The 16,092-nt window shown below is 36.5% G+C and overlaps 2 protein-coding genes across 2 annotated transcripts; one reads left to right on the top strand and one right to left on the bottom strand.

The window, feature by feature from the left end:
* Positions 1–2,769: 2,769 nt before the first annotated feature.
* LOC102709301 (protein MKS1-like) lies at positions 2,770–3,414 on the bottom strand. Its single transcript, XM_006659671.2, has one exon. It carries the CDS (start codon positions 3,412–3,414, stop codon positions 2,770–2,772), a length of 645 nt encoding a protein of 214 aa, XP_006659734.2.
* Positions 3,415–12,784: 9,370 nt separating this feature from the next.
* On the top strand, positions 12,785–14,345 carry LOC102706028 (NDR1/HIN1-like protein 1). The gene has a single exon (XM_006658955.3). It carries the CDS (start codon positions 13,135–13,137, stop codon positions 13,801–13,803), a length of 669 nt encoding a protein of 222 aa, XP_006659018.2. The 5' UTR covers positions 12,785–13,134; the 3' UTR covers positions 13,804–14,345.
* Positions 14,346–16,092: the final 1,747 nt, after the last annotated feature.

Raw genomic sequence — 16,092 nt, 5'->3', positions numbered from 1 at the left:
TCTCTGAATCACCTAGTTTAGTAGTGATACTCTGTTTAATCATGAAGTTTGCCAGCAACTGACCGGACGGTACCAAAGACCTTACCTTCACTTGGTAATGATCTAACTTACTAATCAAGTTTTGTTTTGATTATGGCCACGAATGCTCCGGCGATGGCAGCCCTACATTGCGGCGGAGCTATGTGCCGACGCCGGGTTTGGAAGAAAAGAAGAGAAGAAGAGGGAGCCTGACATGTGGGCTCTGCATACCTTTTAAAAATTATTTGTGCTGACTAGTATGCCACTTCAGTGAAAACAGGAATGCATACTGCCATAGGACTAAAATTGCATGATTTTGTATAATTTAGTGGCGGAGATTTTTAGTATTGAGGTTTAGAGACATCTCATAAACTTGATGTATACTTGAGGGATGAAAAGTGAACTTATTGCATTCAACAACATATTTCGTAATTTTCCAACAGAGTTTACATGTCTCTTTTTTCACATGTACTAGATTGGAAGTTCAAGTAGTTACAACAAAACACTTGACCCTTTTCATATCACATCATTATTGTGTGATCTGTTATAATTATGTGCTCCATATCATGTTATGAAAGAACCATACTAGGTATACATCAGGTCCAGGGCCTTCAGTCAAAACTATACCACCCCTAAGAATACGTATATAAAATAATTATTTATAAATTATTTTTTTATAAATATATTGTTTGACTTTTTATCCCTACTAGAGTACTAGCAGGACACGAGGGACTGTAATCCTTGGCGTTCAGGCAAGTTCTTGAACCAAAATTCCCAAACCGGAGGGTTACAAAATTGAAACATAATTACAATACACAAAAATCATAAGGTGATTTTCTGACGCCGGACAAGATTTCTTTTCCTTTACTTTTGCAAGTTGATATGAGTTTTTCTTTCTGGGAGATGTTTCACAGGTTGATACTAGTAATTGATAGGTCGGATGACAAGGAGGAACAATTCAGAGAACGCTGTACGACTGGGTCGTCTGTGGTCGTGTAGACCGTCCAATCCCGCATCAACGGCTCTGCAGGCCTGTGGGCACTGCACACTTCCGAGGTCACACGGTATCCATTAAAATCTGGCAGGATATGTAGTATTAGATTAGGTTCAACGTGGATCAGATAAAAGTTTTTGGTAGCCTCTGTCTTTGAACATATGTCCTTAATAGCTCAATCATTCTTTTGATACTATATTAGATAACTTAACTTATAATTGACTCGTCAATCATCCATCATAACGGACATACACTTCCATCATCTATTACATCCAAGGGCCCAAAGATATCCCTCCTATTAACTAGAAGGGACAAATCACATCTTGATCATTCGTACATCACTGTACATGTTTTAATAAACATGAATATTACTTTATAACTGTCCGAGGAGGGTTTGACAATCCCAAATAAACCTCTATATATATATTGTGAGAACCATGATAATTTTTGGTTTAAAGATTCTACACCAACGTTACTAAAGGCCAACTGGTAGCCCATTTATATCTATATTAGTGTTTAAAAGTGTGTCTATCCAATAACATGTGTCCACATTATTTATTTAGTATCTCAATACCATCTATGAGATATGATTATCAACTAATTAATATTTGTACTTGATCTTATATTACAATTAGGATCATTTAGAAATAACAATGTATCAAATAAAGAGTTTCATGAACAAGTCATATCAAATAACACTTTATTCTATAATATAAATACGATATGTGATGTAATCACATTTATAATTGTCTGTAGGGCGTATCACTACTATGCACACCCCGTTTTCTGAGTACTGCCAGGAGACTAGTCCAGAATTTCTTAAGATTGATAGTTGCGATTCATTATTAATGGATATATCTCCTAGCACCAAAATAATAATTAACCGTAGATCCAAGCTGCAGACAAAGTTTAGATGGGTAGGTTTTACCGCAAGGAACCTATGAGCTAGGTAAGCTACACTCAGTTCACGGCTCTTATTTATTGTGCTTCTCACATACTTTTGTTGCCTTTTCTTTGAAACTATCGTCACGTTACAGGATTATGGATCATGCCCAAGTGAATATTGCAATGAGTACGTCGTTCACCCATCGCCAATGCATGCATACATAGTAGTACATACACATATGAAATATGCATGTCTGTTAACCTTTTATCCATTAGAGCCACGTGAAATTTAAAGGGTTTATGGTAGTTTGGGATCTAGATGACATATTTTTATAAGGATTTATATATGTATTTTAAAAGTACGAGAACCTAAATGATGCACATGAACAAGTTTAGTGATCTGTCGTGCACCTTTCTCATAAATAATCAAAAAGTATAATTGGTTTACATACATGTAGTTTATATGCATCGAGAAAGAATGAAGTGAATATAAATTACATAGTTTTGCTGATGAATATATCACCACCTCCAAATTAAATGGGGTGCCTTAACAAATGAAAAATGAGAGCAAGTTCAATAATATGCGGAGAAAATCGATTGGCAGGTGTGCAGCCGATGAAGCTAGGTAATCCTATCCTATCCTTGCAGCTGCTAGCTAGCATAATTCAGTTACAGTTGATCTTCTCCTTTTATGTCCTATATATATCTATAAAAATGTGGATTCCAAAATTTCAGATTTGTGTGGTAAACCCTAATATAAGTAGCTAAGACTAAGAAATTAAATGCATATATACCAAATGTAATTAATGACGATCGACGACCGCATCAAATCATCTGAATTGATCGACGAAATTAATCGATCAGGATTTGGTTTAGTTTTGATGGTGGTATTGCTGCTGCTGATGCTGCATAATGTTGATGTTGTTGAAGATATCCCAATAGTAGGCGCCAGCGCCACCCATTGGAGACGGCGACGGCGCAGCGCCAAGAAATGGTGGGCTGATCAGCTCGCCCAACGCACTGGCCGTGGCCGGCGGGGAGAAGAAGCTCGCTGGGATAGCTGGCAGGGACCCCGGCACCGGCGACAGGATGCTCGGCAACGGCGGCAGCCCTACTACTGCATGGTCGCCGCCGGAGGAGCTCCGTGCTGCCGCTTGCTCGATGGAGGCGAGACGCGCGGGCGCGGCGGGCGAGTGCTGCTGCTGGGCCTCGAGCGGCCAGGCATCTTGGAGTTGGAACGGGAACGAGCTGGACTGAGGCTGCGCGAAGAGTGGGAGCGTGGCCGTGGGAGCCGTGGTGCGCGGGGCGCCGGTGAGGCGCTGCACGACGGACATGAAGTCGGCGGGGTTGGCGTGGACGACCTTGGGCGACATGGTGTAGATGATGACCGGCTGCCGGAGCTGCTGCGGCTTCCTGATCTTGTGTGAGTCCTTGCTGACCTTGAGCGGCGCCGGGCGTGGACCCTGCATCTCCCGACTGCCTCCACGCTGCGACGATGATGAAGATCGCTCCTCCATGATCGAGCCGGCTAGCTAGTGTTCGTCGTCGTCGTCTCTAGCTAGCTAGCTTAATTGATGGATGAAAGGTTCCGTCTGGTTAATTGGTGAAAGCAAGTACTAGCCCACTATATATATATATATATATAGCTGCACATCGATCGGATTGGAATTATATATTAAATGCAGGGTTGCTTGAATTTTTCTCTCGTTGATTTGGTATATATCGTCTATGCATACATGTAGATGTAGTAAGCTAGCTAGGTTCGATCGAGTCAACAAAATTAAGGTCGCATGAACGCACTCCATTCAATATTGCAATATATATACATATATAAGAGTAGCTAGTAATATATATCAAGCGAGCTACATACTGAGTAGTAAAGTAGCTATCACCAATAAAATAAAGTATATATATATATATATATAATGCCTTTGACAACGTCAAATTAATTAACCTCAGCTCAGTCGATCCATCTCTGCTGCTGAATGTGTCCTTGCTTTATATGTACGTACGTGGATTGCTTTCATTGGTACGGTGCACTCCACTTTCTCCTCAGCTGTCTATTATTTGAGCTAAGAGTTGAGTGAGACGGCCAAGTCGTCAGACATATGCATGAGTGTCCCTTTACTACTTTACTGCCAATGTATTTATTATAGCTAGATAACCACTTTTTTCCACGATCAAGAAGCTTCCCTAATTCATCTCTGAGATATATGCATGCTAGCTCAACGATCAAGCCATGAAATTACCTATTTTCTTATTATATTTCTCCCTCCTTAATTCCAAAAATATATACACTCTATTTTATTTCATTGCGATAACACTTTAGCTAACGATTGTTTTACCGATATATCATTTGTATGATTAAAACACAACTGGATGAAAGTATTTTTTGAACAAATCTAATAATATTGATTTTGTGTAATTTTTTTTATCCTAGTACGTAGAATAATTCTTTTATTAAAGTCTTATATCTTAACAGGCTTTGATCGATTTGGATGGAGGGGTTTTATTTTCTACGATTTTTCATTTCAACCCAGACTATGCGAAAGAAATGTGCTGATTTATTATCAGGTAGCTAATTATATGAGGATTTTTTGTGTGTAGAATCATCATAATATATTAGTACCATTTCAAGGGCTTCTTTGAAATTAATATGCGGTGAGATTTCAGTAATCATGTTGGAATGTTTCCTTTAGCAAATTAAAGTATACAAATTTCAATTAATTAAATATTACCACAGTTTTCCAAGCATGTTTGCTCTGGACTACTCCCTCAATTTCATATTATAAAGTCACTTTGAGTTTGTGTAACTTAACATTTTCAGGTTTGACTATATAGAATATAGCAATATTTTTAATACAAAATTAATGTGGTATAAAATATATTCAATGATGTATTTAGTGAAACTAATTTAGTGTCGTGGATATTAATATTTTTTATAAACTAGGTTAAACGTATTGAGGTTTGACTTAGAACAAACATAGAATGATTTATAATATGAAATAAAAGTAGTAGTCAAGAGCAAACATGCTTGAAAAACTACGGTAATATTTAATTAGTTCAAATTTGTATGCTTATATATATATATGTGTGTGTGTGTAGAGATGGGAGTAGGGGGTGCTAGGGTTGCAGCCATACTCCCATGCAAGCTTAAGGTTATGTTTGGAGGAGTTTTTAGCAACTGCAGCTTATTACGGCCACGTTCTTCTCCTCCCATTACTAACCATAGATTCTCTCGTTTTTTGTGCACGCTTCCCGAACGGTTAAATGGTATATTTTTTGAAGAAAAAAATATGTAGGAAAGTTGCTTTAAAAATCATATTAATCTATTTTATAATTTTTAATAATTAATAATTAATTAATCATGTACTAATCTATTATTACGTTTTTTATACGGATAAGTAACCATTAGCCGAACATGGCCTACATAATCTTCGACTGTTTGAGGCTCCAAATATTACTCAGATTATAAGAATATATAGTTGTCGAATTCAGAAAATAAACTAGAAATAGAAGCTAGGAAAAGTAGTTTTCCAAATCCTCACCAGGTGCTTCTCATAACCTAACTCTGCCAAACAAAACCTAAATATAAACTGAAAATTACACTCCAACATAGAAAATAAATTTAAAATCTTGAAAACTACACTAGCTAGTTGAGTCCCTGCGAACAACTACTGTGTAGAATATGAAAAGGAGCATTCCAAAAGAAATACCCTCTAGTTTTTTTGTTGTTGGTTTTTAGTCTACGTTTCACCATTCGTGTTAAAAAATATATAATTATTAATTATTTTTATGATTTGATTTGTTACCAAAGAAAATTTAAAATACTTTATAATTTTGCATATTTGTATTAAATTTTTAAATAAAACAAATAATCAAATATATATCTAAAATTCTACGGAGTTAAATAAAATAAAATCGGAGGGAGTATAACATTGGTTGTTGAAGTTAGCTAGCTCGGAGTATATATACTCCTACATGTACATAAGAAATGTGAGGTGCCTGATTGATGGAGATCATATTGGAGAGTCAGTTAAGACTGAATTCAAGCAGCAGGCTGCTGGGTTTGACTGGAATTGAATGGAAAGTGAAATTTTTTATTAAATAAACCTTTTTAGCGAGTAATTTTATTACTAAATCACCGGGTAAATTTTTTTTCAAAACTAAACCTTTTGGCCCCACCAATGTTGGTGGCGTGGTAAAAACGCTGTCACGCAGCCTGGTTGGCGTGGCATGGCCTTGCCATGCCAATGTCAGCGGCGGGACAGCGGGACAAATCGTTTTGCCACGCCAATGTTGGTGGCGTGGCCAAAAGGTTCGTACGGTGAAAATATTTTCCCTGGAGGTTTAGTAATAAAATTATTTATTAAAAAGATTTAGAAAATAAAAAAAATTATTGGAAAGTACTAGTAGTAGTACGTCCTTATTGTGCTTTGGCATGTTTTGATGGTGTCAAACCCCGCAGTCCTTTTTCTTAATTACTCAAAATGTTTTTACTAGATATTCGAAATGTTTTAGACGCCATTTATTTAGATTATATATTGAGTGGACTGTTGTCATGAATTATTAATTTAATTATAAAAATAAGTTAAGTTTTTTATGAATAAATTTAAAAAGTAAGTTACAACAAGTGGTTTAATAAATATAGTAACTTTTTTCGGAAAATACATTTTGTTTGAAGCATAAAGCAAATAATCCATTTCAATATATATAGGCGGCTGAAAGCAGGAGGAGGATGACATTTGTTTCAGTGGTTTTGCTAGAGAACATGCGACACTTTTTAATTTTTATGAGAAGCAACTTACAATTTCTGATCGTCCAATGTGCATAGAGATTCATACATGCAAGGCTGTAGGAAACATATCTTACCAACTGTAGGAAACATATAGGCTACTCACCTTTGTTTATATTTATATACAATTCATATACTTGTTACAAGGGTGGTTACAATGTAATAACTACACTATCATTATCTTATAGTTGTATCTAAAAGTTTAATTTTCATGTACGTAAAAAACTTTTGAATATTTTTTATTAGATAATCCCATATGCTTCAATAGTCAGCGGTAATATATTTTGATCAACTGTGACATGCATGTATAGCTGTACATAGGTAGTCTTATTTATACTCTCACTCCATTCCATAATACTTCCAAAGATACTCTAGGTTTATTCTAAATTAAATATCTTAATGTTCAACCAATTTAATAAGAAAACATATAGCAACATATATACGCGATATTAAATTAGTTAATCCACCAACGAACAGGTTCACCTGATGTGTTGAAAATGGTCATAATTTATTAATTAACTTGGCACATTCGAAGAAGTTCAATTTGAAACAAATTCAAAACGCGAAAATGAAGGGATTAACCCGATCATGCATATCGATGGATGATGCATGTATACATGTAACTTGGAATTAAAGAGAGCTGGAAGGAGATCGAGATATAGGAAATTTAAGGAAGAGACGGTCAGCGCATGCAAGAGGATCGATCGAGCGACAAAGTCAATGATGAGATAGATTAGATAGATGGATTGATCTAGTCGTCGATGGTACGTCGTGGCCGTTGCGTACATGGAAGGAATCGATCCAAATTAAATCTGCGCGTGCGTAGCCCTACGTACTTCAAAAAGAACTAGTATCTTTATTTTACAGTAAGTAGATGATAGCTAGTGAGTTTTTATTTTTACATATATACGGAACCTAAAATTAAGATCTGCTTGTGAGTTGTGATAGTAGCGATAAGCTCCAATTCTCTAAACATTTTTCAGAAAAAAAAAAACACCTCCCATAAAAATTGTCTGACATATATATATATATATATATATATATATATATATATATATATATATATATACACACACACACACACACACACACACCTCCCATAAAAATTGGTATGACCGCCTACAACCAAAGGTCTGGGATTTTTGTTATAGACGGTTGGTGCAAGCTTCGAACACACGCTTCCACCATTTTATATTATAAGTTAGTTTTAGTTTGTTCTAAATCATAAATCAAACATTTTTAAGTTTCACTAAGTTTATATAAATATAGAAGTATCTTTAAGAAAAACTAATATACTTTAATATATATATATATATATATATATATTCAATTGTGGATTTATTAAAATTAATTTGGTGTTTTATGTGTTAGTGAAACAAAATTAATATACTACACAAATATGTTCCAAGTATGAATTTAATGAAACTAATTTGATTCATTTTTCTATGATCTTGATTAAAAATAAAGATATAGCAATTTTTGAAGGAAAATAAACGATACTCCCTCTGTTCCATGTTATAAGATTTTCTCTATGTCTGTCTGGATGTACATATTTTGTATATACATCTAGATTAATTAGCACATATATGAATTTATGCAAGATCAGAAAGTTTTATATCGTAGAATGAAGGAAATAATAAATTGATTAGTAGGCAAATTATACAAATAAATAGTACTACATACCTTTTTTTGAAATCTAAATAAATAAATAGTACCTTGAGTTAGGTGGTGTTTAGATTGAGAAAATTTTTGGGAGAAGTGTCACGTCAAATATTTGACCGGATGTCGGAAGGGGTTTTCGGACACGAATGAAAAAAACGAATTTCACGGCTAGCCTAGAAACCACGAGACGAATCTTTTGAGCCTAATTAATCCGTCATTAACACATGTTGGTTACTGTAGCACTTATGTCTAATCATAGGCTAATTAGGCACAAAAGATTCGTCTTAAGATTTTTTCCATATTTAATGCTTGATTTAGGTGTCCAAATTTTGGAAAAAAATTTGTTGCCGTATGAACGTGAAGATTTGAGAAGACTAGCTGGATAGTAGCTAGCTGAACACGTGTACGGTAGTAGGAGCTGACGTACGTCACAGTGCAGGTTGGTAGTAGCTCCTAATTGGGCTTAATAGAGGGAGATTCTTCGGTGTTTCATAAAAAAACTAAATGATATATTAATAAATGAAATTATTATGTAAATATTTTGGTGATTTAAAACCAAGGCTAGAAAATAAACTTTGATAAAAAACCGTAAAATCAAGGCGCGTTCGGCAAATAAGAGATAATGTTTAGTTATCCGTCGTGAAAAACATAGTAATATATTAGTTCATGCATGATTAATTAATTATTAATTATAAAAATTATATAGATTAATATGATTTTTAAAAGTAACTTTTCTATTAAAAATTTTCATAAAAAATACACCGTTTAATAGTTTAGACAACATGTGTATATGCGGAAAACGAGGAAATCTGAATAAGTTAAGTCTACGTACAAGTAAGAAGATAGAGTGGTGTGTAGCATATCATGGATGGCCTGGATGATCCAGATAGATATATATGATCGTCACCAACGCTAGCAGCCGATAGGCTAATTAAGGAGGTACTTTAACCTGTGTTTGAAAGTTGAAGGAGCCGTTATACATGGTTTTAGGGAGAAAAATTAAACCCAAGCTATTGTTAAGGGAAATAATAAGGGCTCTTCCATGAATATATATATGTGTGTGTGCGAGAGAGAGAGAGAGAGGGGGAGCACTGGTTCTTAGCTGAACTTCTCAACCAAAGATTCAAGTGTGTGTGTGTAGACAGATCGACGAGAGTCTGCGCATTTCTGCTGCCTTTATTCGCTTTTTGTCTTTGCCTGTCACCTTTAATTGGGCCTGGATGGAGTATATACCTCACCTCACCTGATAACTACTTACATATCACCTTTTTCTTTTCTTTTTTTTTCCTTTTCAGACAGAGACAACCACCTATATATATAAACATAGAGAGATAACTAGGGGGGATTATATGTGCTAGTAGTAAGTAACAAAGGCACTCGCTCTTCTCGTTTTATATTCTTAGATGTACGTTTTAACTTTTTTTCTAATAAGAATAGTAAGGAGGATTATATATGCTGATCTGTAATGAAAGGTGCTCCTCTTCTTTCGTACGGTAATATATTTTAAGTTTTCCTCGGAAACAACATTTTCCCCTGGAACTGTATGTTAAAAACCCAAAGCTGTGCAAACCGCAGATTTGAATTCATCTTTTTTTGGAGTGTGAATTTGCGGGGTTACCACTAAATCTAGCTAGCTATATCCTTGGACAATCCTCCAACGTTTTTGGAAACAAACCTTTATTACAACAATCCGTCAATTACTTCTGATGTCTACCTTCTCATGTCAACCACAACCATCATGTTTAATTTATCTCTCTTTATTCTCCTTGAAAAACTTTGGAACAACTTATATTTTAGAATTAAGGGAGAACGTGTACGTACCATGTAAAGATATATAAACTGTTTGTAATTTAATAATGTAAATCTTTTACGATGGAATAATAATAAAAAGAGAGACTTATACGCAAACTACAAGGACATGCTAGAAACTGAGACAAAATTTCCATATATTTCTGAATCTGTTAGGCATAGTGTTGTTGTGCAAGGCAGCTCAAAAGTTCGAATTGGCAGGTGGGTTGGCAAGAAGTTCGGGGCAGCAACCGGTAAAAAATTATCCGAATAGAAATATGGGTTACTTAATTCATATATATAATCATGTGTTAATTTTATTATTGTTACCGCTTTGCTAAAATAAATTTATCAAATTTACATAATAATTTTTCAATGAGTATACCTTTAGCTAAAATCCTAAATTCGACACTGTGTGCCAGTAGTACACTAGTACGCACGTAGTATATTCTTGTGTAAATAGAGGATTATATATATGTGTGTGTTAATTAGTGTCATTAATAAATACAGGTACTGTTGTTGATGCGTGCCTGGGGCTGGGGTGGACCAGCAAGGGAGATTCCCTCGCTCACTACAGCACTCCACTATATATATGATATATCTATCTCAATCCACTAGCTACTGTACATATTGTGCCTAAAATTGCATCTTGTCATGATCAAATATATATATATATATATATATATATATATATATATTTATATATATATATATCATCCTTAAAAAGGTACCACTCTTTTCTATATAAAATTTTATATCTTTTAGTATCTAAGGTAACAAGAGGTATCAAATTTTACATAGAAAATAGTGGTAACTCTTAGTAACTCTTAAAGATGGTAAAATTGCTCTTTTATATATATGTATATATATATATATATATATATATATATATTTGCTAGAGCTTTTTTCTATCCTTGAGAAGGTACCAAGAGGTACCACTGTTTTTTATGTAAAATTTGGTATCTCTTGATACATTAGGTACTAAAAGGTGCTAAATTTTACATAGAAAATAGTGTACCTCATGGTACCTCCTCAAGGATGATAAAATTGCTCTATTTGCTAAAATGAGTCGTGACTCACGGGCTGCCCCGTGAGTCGGGGTCCAAAAACATATTAAATCATCTCTAAATTTCGATTTATATGACTCAATAGATTTTTTATATCAAAATCTTATAGCACGCTAAATTTTTCTATTTTTGAAGATTTTTAAGTATTATTTAAGATTTTTTAAAAGGTAAGGTGAAGCTCTACCTAATTAGTTCATGCCTACTCCCAGTACTTCTTAAAGATAGTAAAATTGGTTCAAATTAAATTAAACAAGTGGTGGTTCGATCATGCATGCATGCACATATCGGTGGACATATAGATCATGCATATTTTCATTCTGCTTTTACTTATTTTTGCTTAACTTTCTTATTAAGTAAATTTTGAATTAATTAATCTGCTAGTTCCATTTGGTTTAGGGCCTGTTTAGAGGCATTTGGAAAGGTAAATGACAAATGGCAAAAGTTTTAGCATTGCATTTTTACGAGTTGGTGTTTAGAGACATGCAAAAGTTGCGTATTTGTGAGGGGTGGTCTACGTCCCTATACACTTTTGGGCGAAATTTGTTAGCCCAGACTGCCAAATGCTAAATATAAAATTGTTAGTTTCCTACCCTAGTGTTTAGATTTATTTTGCCAAAAAGTAATTTTAAAATAGTAATTTTTTGCTATTTTAAAGGATCTAAACATGGCCTTAGTAGGCATGCATCATATCCATATATGTTGCTCGATAGCAATAATATATCATGCTATAGCATGGACTATTTATTTTTTACATAATGAGACGATGGATTATTAATTGACCGACCGGCAGAAAAGTCGACACGAGCATGTGAGGTGATGAGGGATGAGATGATCCATGCTATGCTACATATATACATATGTAACTAAACGTGCAGTTACTGGAGCAAACAATATTTAGATCAAAATTGTGAGACGATGTCATCAGCCTATCTTCAATTCACCTAAACTTACCTGTGGTATATATATATATATATATATATATATACCTGGATTTAATATATATCGATCATCCAAGCTAGCTTTTTCTCGATCGTCCTGTCCCCCCTTTTTTTTCTTTTAGAAAATAAATTAAAACAGAAACAAAAAAAAAGTTGATGTTGAAATGGACTTGTCTGAATTTGACGCCCTACCTGCCGCCACGCAGAGCAGCTAGCTCTCTGTTTGTCATGCATCTCTCCCTGCTGCTAATGCCACACTCAACACTTGTAATTCCACTGATTAATTTCTCCTCACCACTCTTCTCCTAAATAGTACCGTGCACTAGCTAGCTAGGAAAGTAGTAGCTCATATATATGCATGTAGTACTGGTACTAATTACTTTCACTTGAAAACTAACAAATACTACTGACCAGACTGAATTGTTTGCTTAATTTGGCACATTTAAAATGCAGACATACAGACATATAGGTAGGCCGGGGTGATTTGGCAACACACGGCCGGAAGAACTTGGTACTAGCTGATCGATGCACGACAGTGTTAGCAAGTAAGCTAGCTAGATGCATCGATCGATCCAGTCAAATTAATCGTTCTGAACATATACAGTAAGTGTCTTGTAAGAATAATATATACGTTACATTACTGGAAGCCTGGAGTGTGCAAATTAATCACAAATTAACAGAGAGAAAGTAAGAAGCCACATGTAGCCGTCGATCGAACGATAGATGTGCCAGCCACACCTCACCAACCATAGCAGTAGTAGCTCTTCTATCTATCTTCTCTTCTCTTCTCTTCACTTCACTTGCTTGTTCATCTTCTTCTCCTCCTCCTCACTCACTCACTCTCGACGTCTCCATTGTTTTTAAGATTAGAGACTCTCAGGTGGTGAATTGAAAGCAGTAATTAAGTAAGGAAGGAACTGAAGCAATCAAGAAAGAAGCAGGAAGAAGAAATTGTAGATACAGTAGGTAGGAATTGGAAGAGAAGGAATGTCGATCAAGCACTGCGAGCAGCACAAGGAGTGCGAGCGGCAGCGGCTGTACCGCCGGTGCTGCGCGGTCATCTTCGCCATCATCCTCCTCCTGCTGCTCATCGTCCTCATCGTCTGGCTCGTCCTCCGCCCCACCAAGCCTCACTTCTACCTCAACGACCTCACCGTCGTCTGCCTCAACGTCACCACCGGTGGCGCCGCCAACAGCTACTACTACTCCAACCTCGCCGTCACCATGCAGGCCACCCTCGCCGCCCGCAACTCCAACGAGCGCGTCGGCATCTACTTCGACCGCGCCGACGTCTACGCCGAGTACAAGGGCCTCCGCATCACCGTCCCGACCTCGCTCCCGCCGGTGTACCAGGGCCACCCGGACCTCACCGTCTGGTCCCCCTTCCTCTCCGGCAACAACGTCCAGCTGCCGCCCAACCTCGCCGTCTCCATCACCCAGGACGAGACCGCCGGCTACCTGCTCGTCACCGTCCGCGTCGACGGCTGGATCCGCTTCAAGGCCGGCGCCTTCATCACCAGCAGCTACCACCTCCGTGTCAGGTGCCCCGCCCTGCTCGTCGTCAACGACGGCCGGGGGAGCTACGGCTCCAATTCCGGCGGCGGCGCCGGCTACTTCAGGTTCCAGCGAGCCGCCGCCTGCGTCGTCGACATCTGATCTGATCTTCATCGAATTAATGAAGAATTAGTATCATCGATCCTTAATTAATTTCTCTCTATATCCATCTATATATCTATCTGCATAATTAAGATGATTATTCCGAATTAATTCAGCCCGGCCCGCCCCTCCTGAAGCTCATCAACTGATCGACGAGCACTCTAGTACTCTTGCAGTGTAATTAAGCCTGTGTACGTGTTTACAGTAAGAGTTAATTTTCGCTTTTTCGGATCTAATTCTCATGTCTGTCTTTTTTCTGTTACTACTATATATATGTTTATATGGTTGTTATATATATGTGCTGCATGCTAGATGCAGGTGGTCTATACTAACTAACTGTACGTACCAGCTGTAAGTAATTCGTATATATATATACAAGGACACAAAAAATAATCTTGTAAGTAGAAATATACTCTTGTGTAATTGCACATGCATGCGTCGTACATATATATGTACCTAGTTGCAACATTGTAACCAATTAATGATCTGATATATAGTTAATTAAATTTCAACCAAGAATGTTCTCACCTTTTTCAAAGGAGATCAACTGATATATTATAATGATTTTCCGCGCGTACAATTAATTGTTAAATTCCCACTATATATGTTTTCTTTATCTATTTGATTTGCGTTAATTAAACTATCTCTGATATCTAGATAGCAGATATACTAATCGTCGATCCATGCATGACAATTTATTACGTACATGAGCACTAGCTAGCTAGTGACCTGCCACTGCCAGCACTCAGTAAAGATTAATTTTGGTCACCAGGTAGCTATAGCGCTAGCCCCTTTAATTGTGGATGATACACTAATAGCTAGCTAACTAGTGGCCTAATCCAGTTGAGTGGAGATGGAGGTAGCAAACGATGATATGATGCAGGAGAATGAAGGAGAAGATGGTTGGAGGTTGGGACGTCATTGTAGGTGCATAATGACATTTCTGGAGTCTTGCAAGCGCGCGTTGCGTTGCGTGCATATATTGTCCATCCATCCCATTCCCAGCTCGAACCGTACCTAAAGTAGTGGGGGCAACACCACACACCTACACATGCATGATGTTCACCCATCTTATCTTCTTTATTTGCAAGCACTATACTAGTACTAGTTCATCCCCACTGGCCTTGCCTTCGCAAACTCTTTTGTCTACATATGTATGCATGCAATGCGAATATATATATGTGAAGTGCAGCAATTAATACATCAGAAGGTTCTTTTTCTGGCCTCTTAAATGGTTTGATTTTTGCAAAAGAAATACACTTTCTATATATAAATTTCTTATTGTACTGTTTCAAATCAAATATTTTATGAAAGTGCTATCTTCATCATGTTTTAATATTATTTTCAAACTAAATATTTTAAAACTTAACTGAGCTTCATCCCTTGCAAGAATAACCCCTAGCTCTGAGGCTTAGGAGGGCCTTAACTCCCACTAGGGGTGGGCATTCGATTCTTTATGTTTGCTCGGTTCGGTTTTTTTTTAAGTTAAGATCGATTTATGTAAAATAGAAACCGGATTAGCTGGGAAAAAAAGTAAAACCAAAATATAAAAAACCAAAGAAAATTCTCGGATTCGGTTTATACCGAACATGAGAGACCTCACACATGTATGGCGCAAGGAGCAAAGCGTTGATGGGCCTTGCACCTACTAACCATGTCACGCATGCATGGCTCCCACCCCACAATGCTTAATGAATTTGCTCATGCATAAGCTAATCCCTCGGGACAAGGCGGCTAACCAAATTCTATGCAAGGACTTTGGTTTCTTCAATTTGCAGTGAATAAACTGATCTCTGAGCGGAAGACTGATCTAGATCAAAACAAAAACCGAACATCCAACTGATAATCGAAAAAACCACTACTTCAGTTCGGTTCGGTGTTCAGTAGCTGGTTTATTTTTGTCCACCCCTAACTCCCACCTCATGTAATTAAACCCTACCTTCCTCTCTATCCGTATAAAAGGCAATACTCTTGTCTTCTCTTCAGGAAGTTATTGATAGTGAAAGCTCTAATAGTTTAATCTTGTCTAAAATATTAAAAAAATATGGAGAGTGATTGTTTAGTTTTTTATGAAAAAAACAAACAGCATATTTGCAAACAAAACCTAATTTGTAAATAAAATCCTTTATATGTATTCTCAATAATCTAAAAGTCAAAACTGACAAATAAACTTTAGTGAAAAAAACTCAAAATCAACTCTAAATTTGAGGTTAAAAAATTTTAAATTTGGCTTATAAGCATAAACAGAAAATTGAGGGTGATGGAATAGGGAGAGTACGTACTAAATAG

The sequence above is a fragment of the Oryza brachyantha genome, chromosome 8 (genome assembly GCF_000231095.2).
Source record: "Oryza brachyantha chromosome 8, ObraRS2, whole genome shotgun sequence".
In the NCBI taxonomy this organism is placed as follows: Eukaryota; Viridiplantae; Streptophyta; class Magnoliopsida; order Poales; family Poaceae; genus Oryza; species Oryza brachyantha.
Note: the sequence above shows the minus strand (reverse complement) of the source record. Positions and strands in the feature narration are given on the sequence as shown.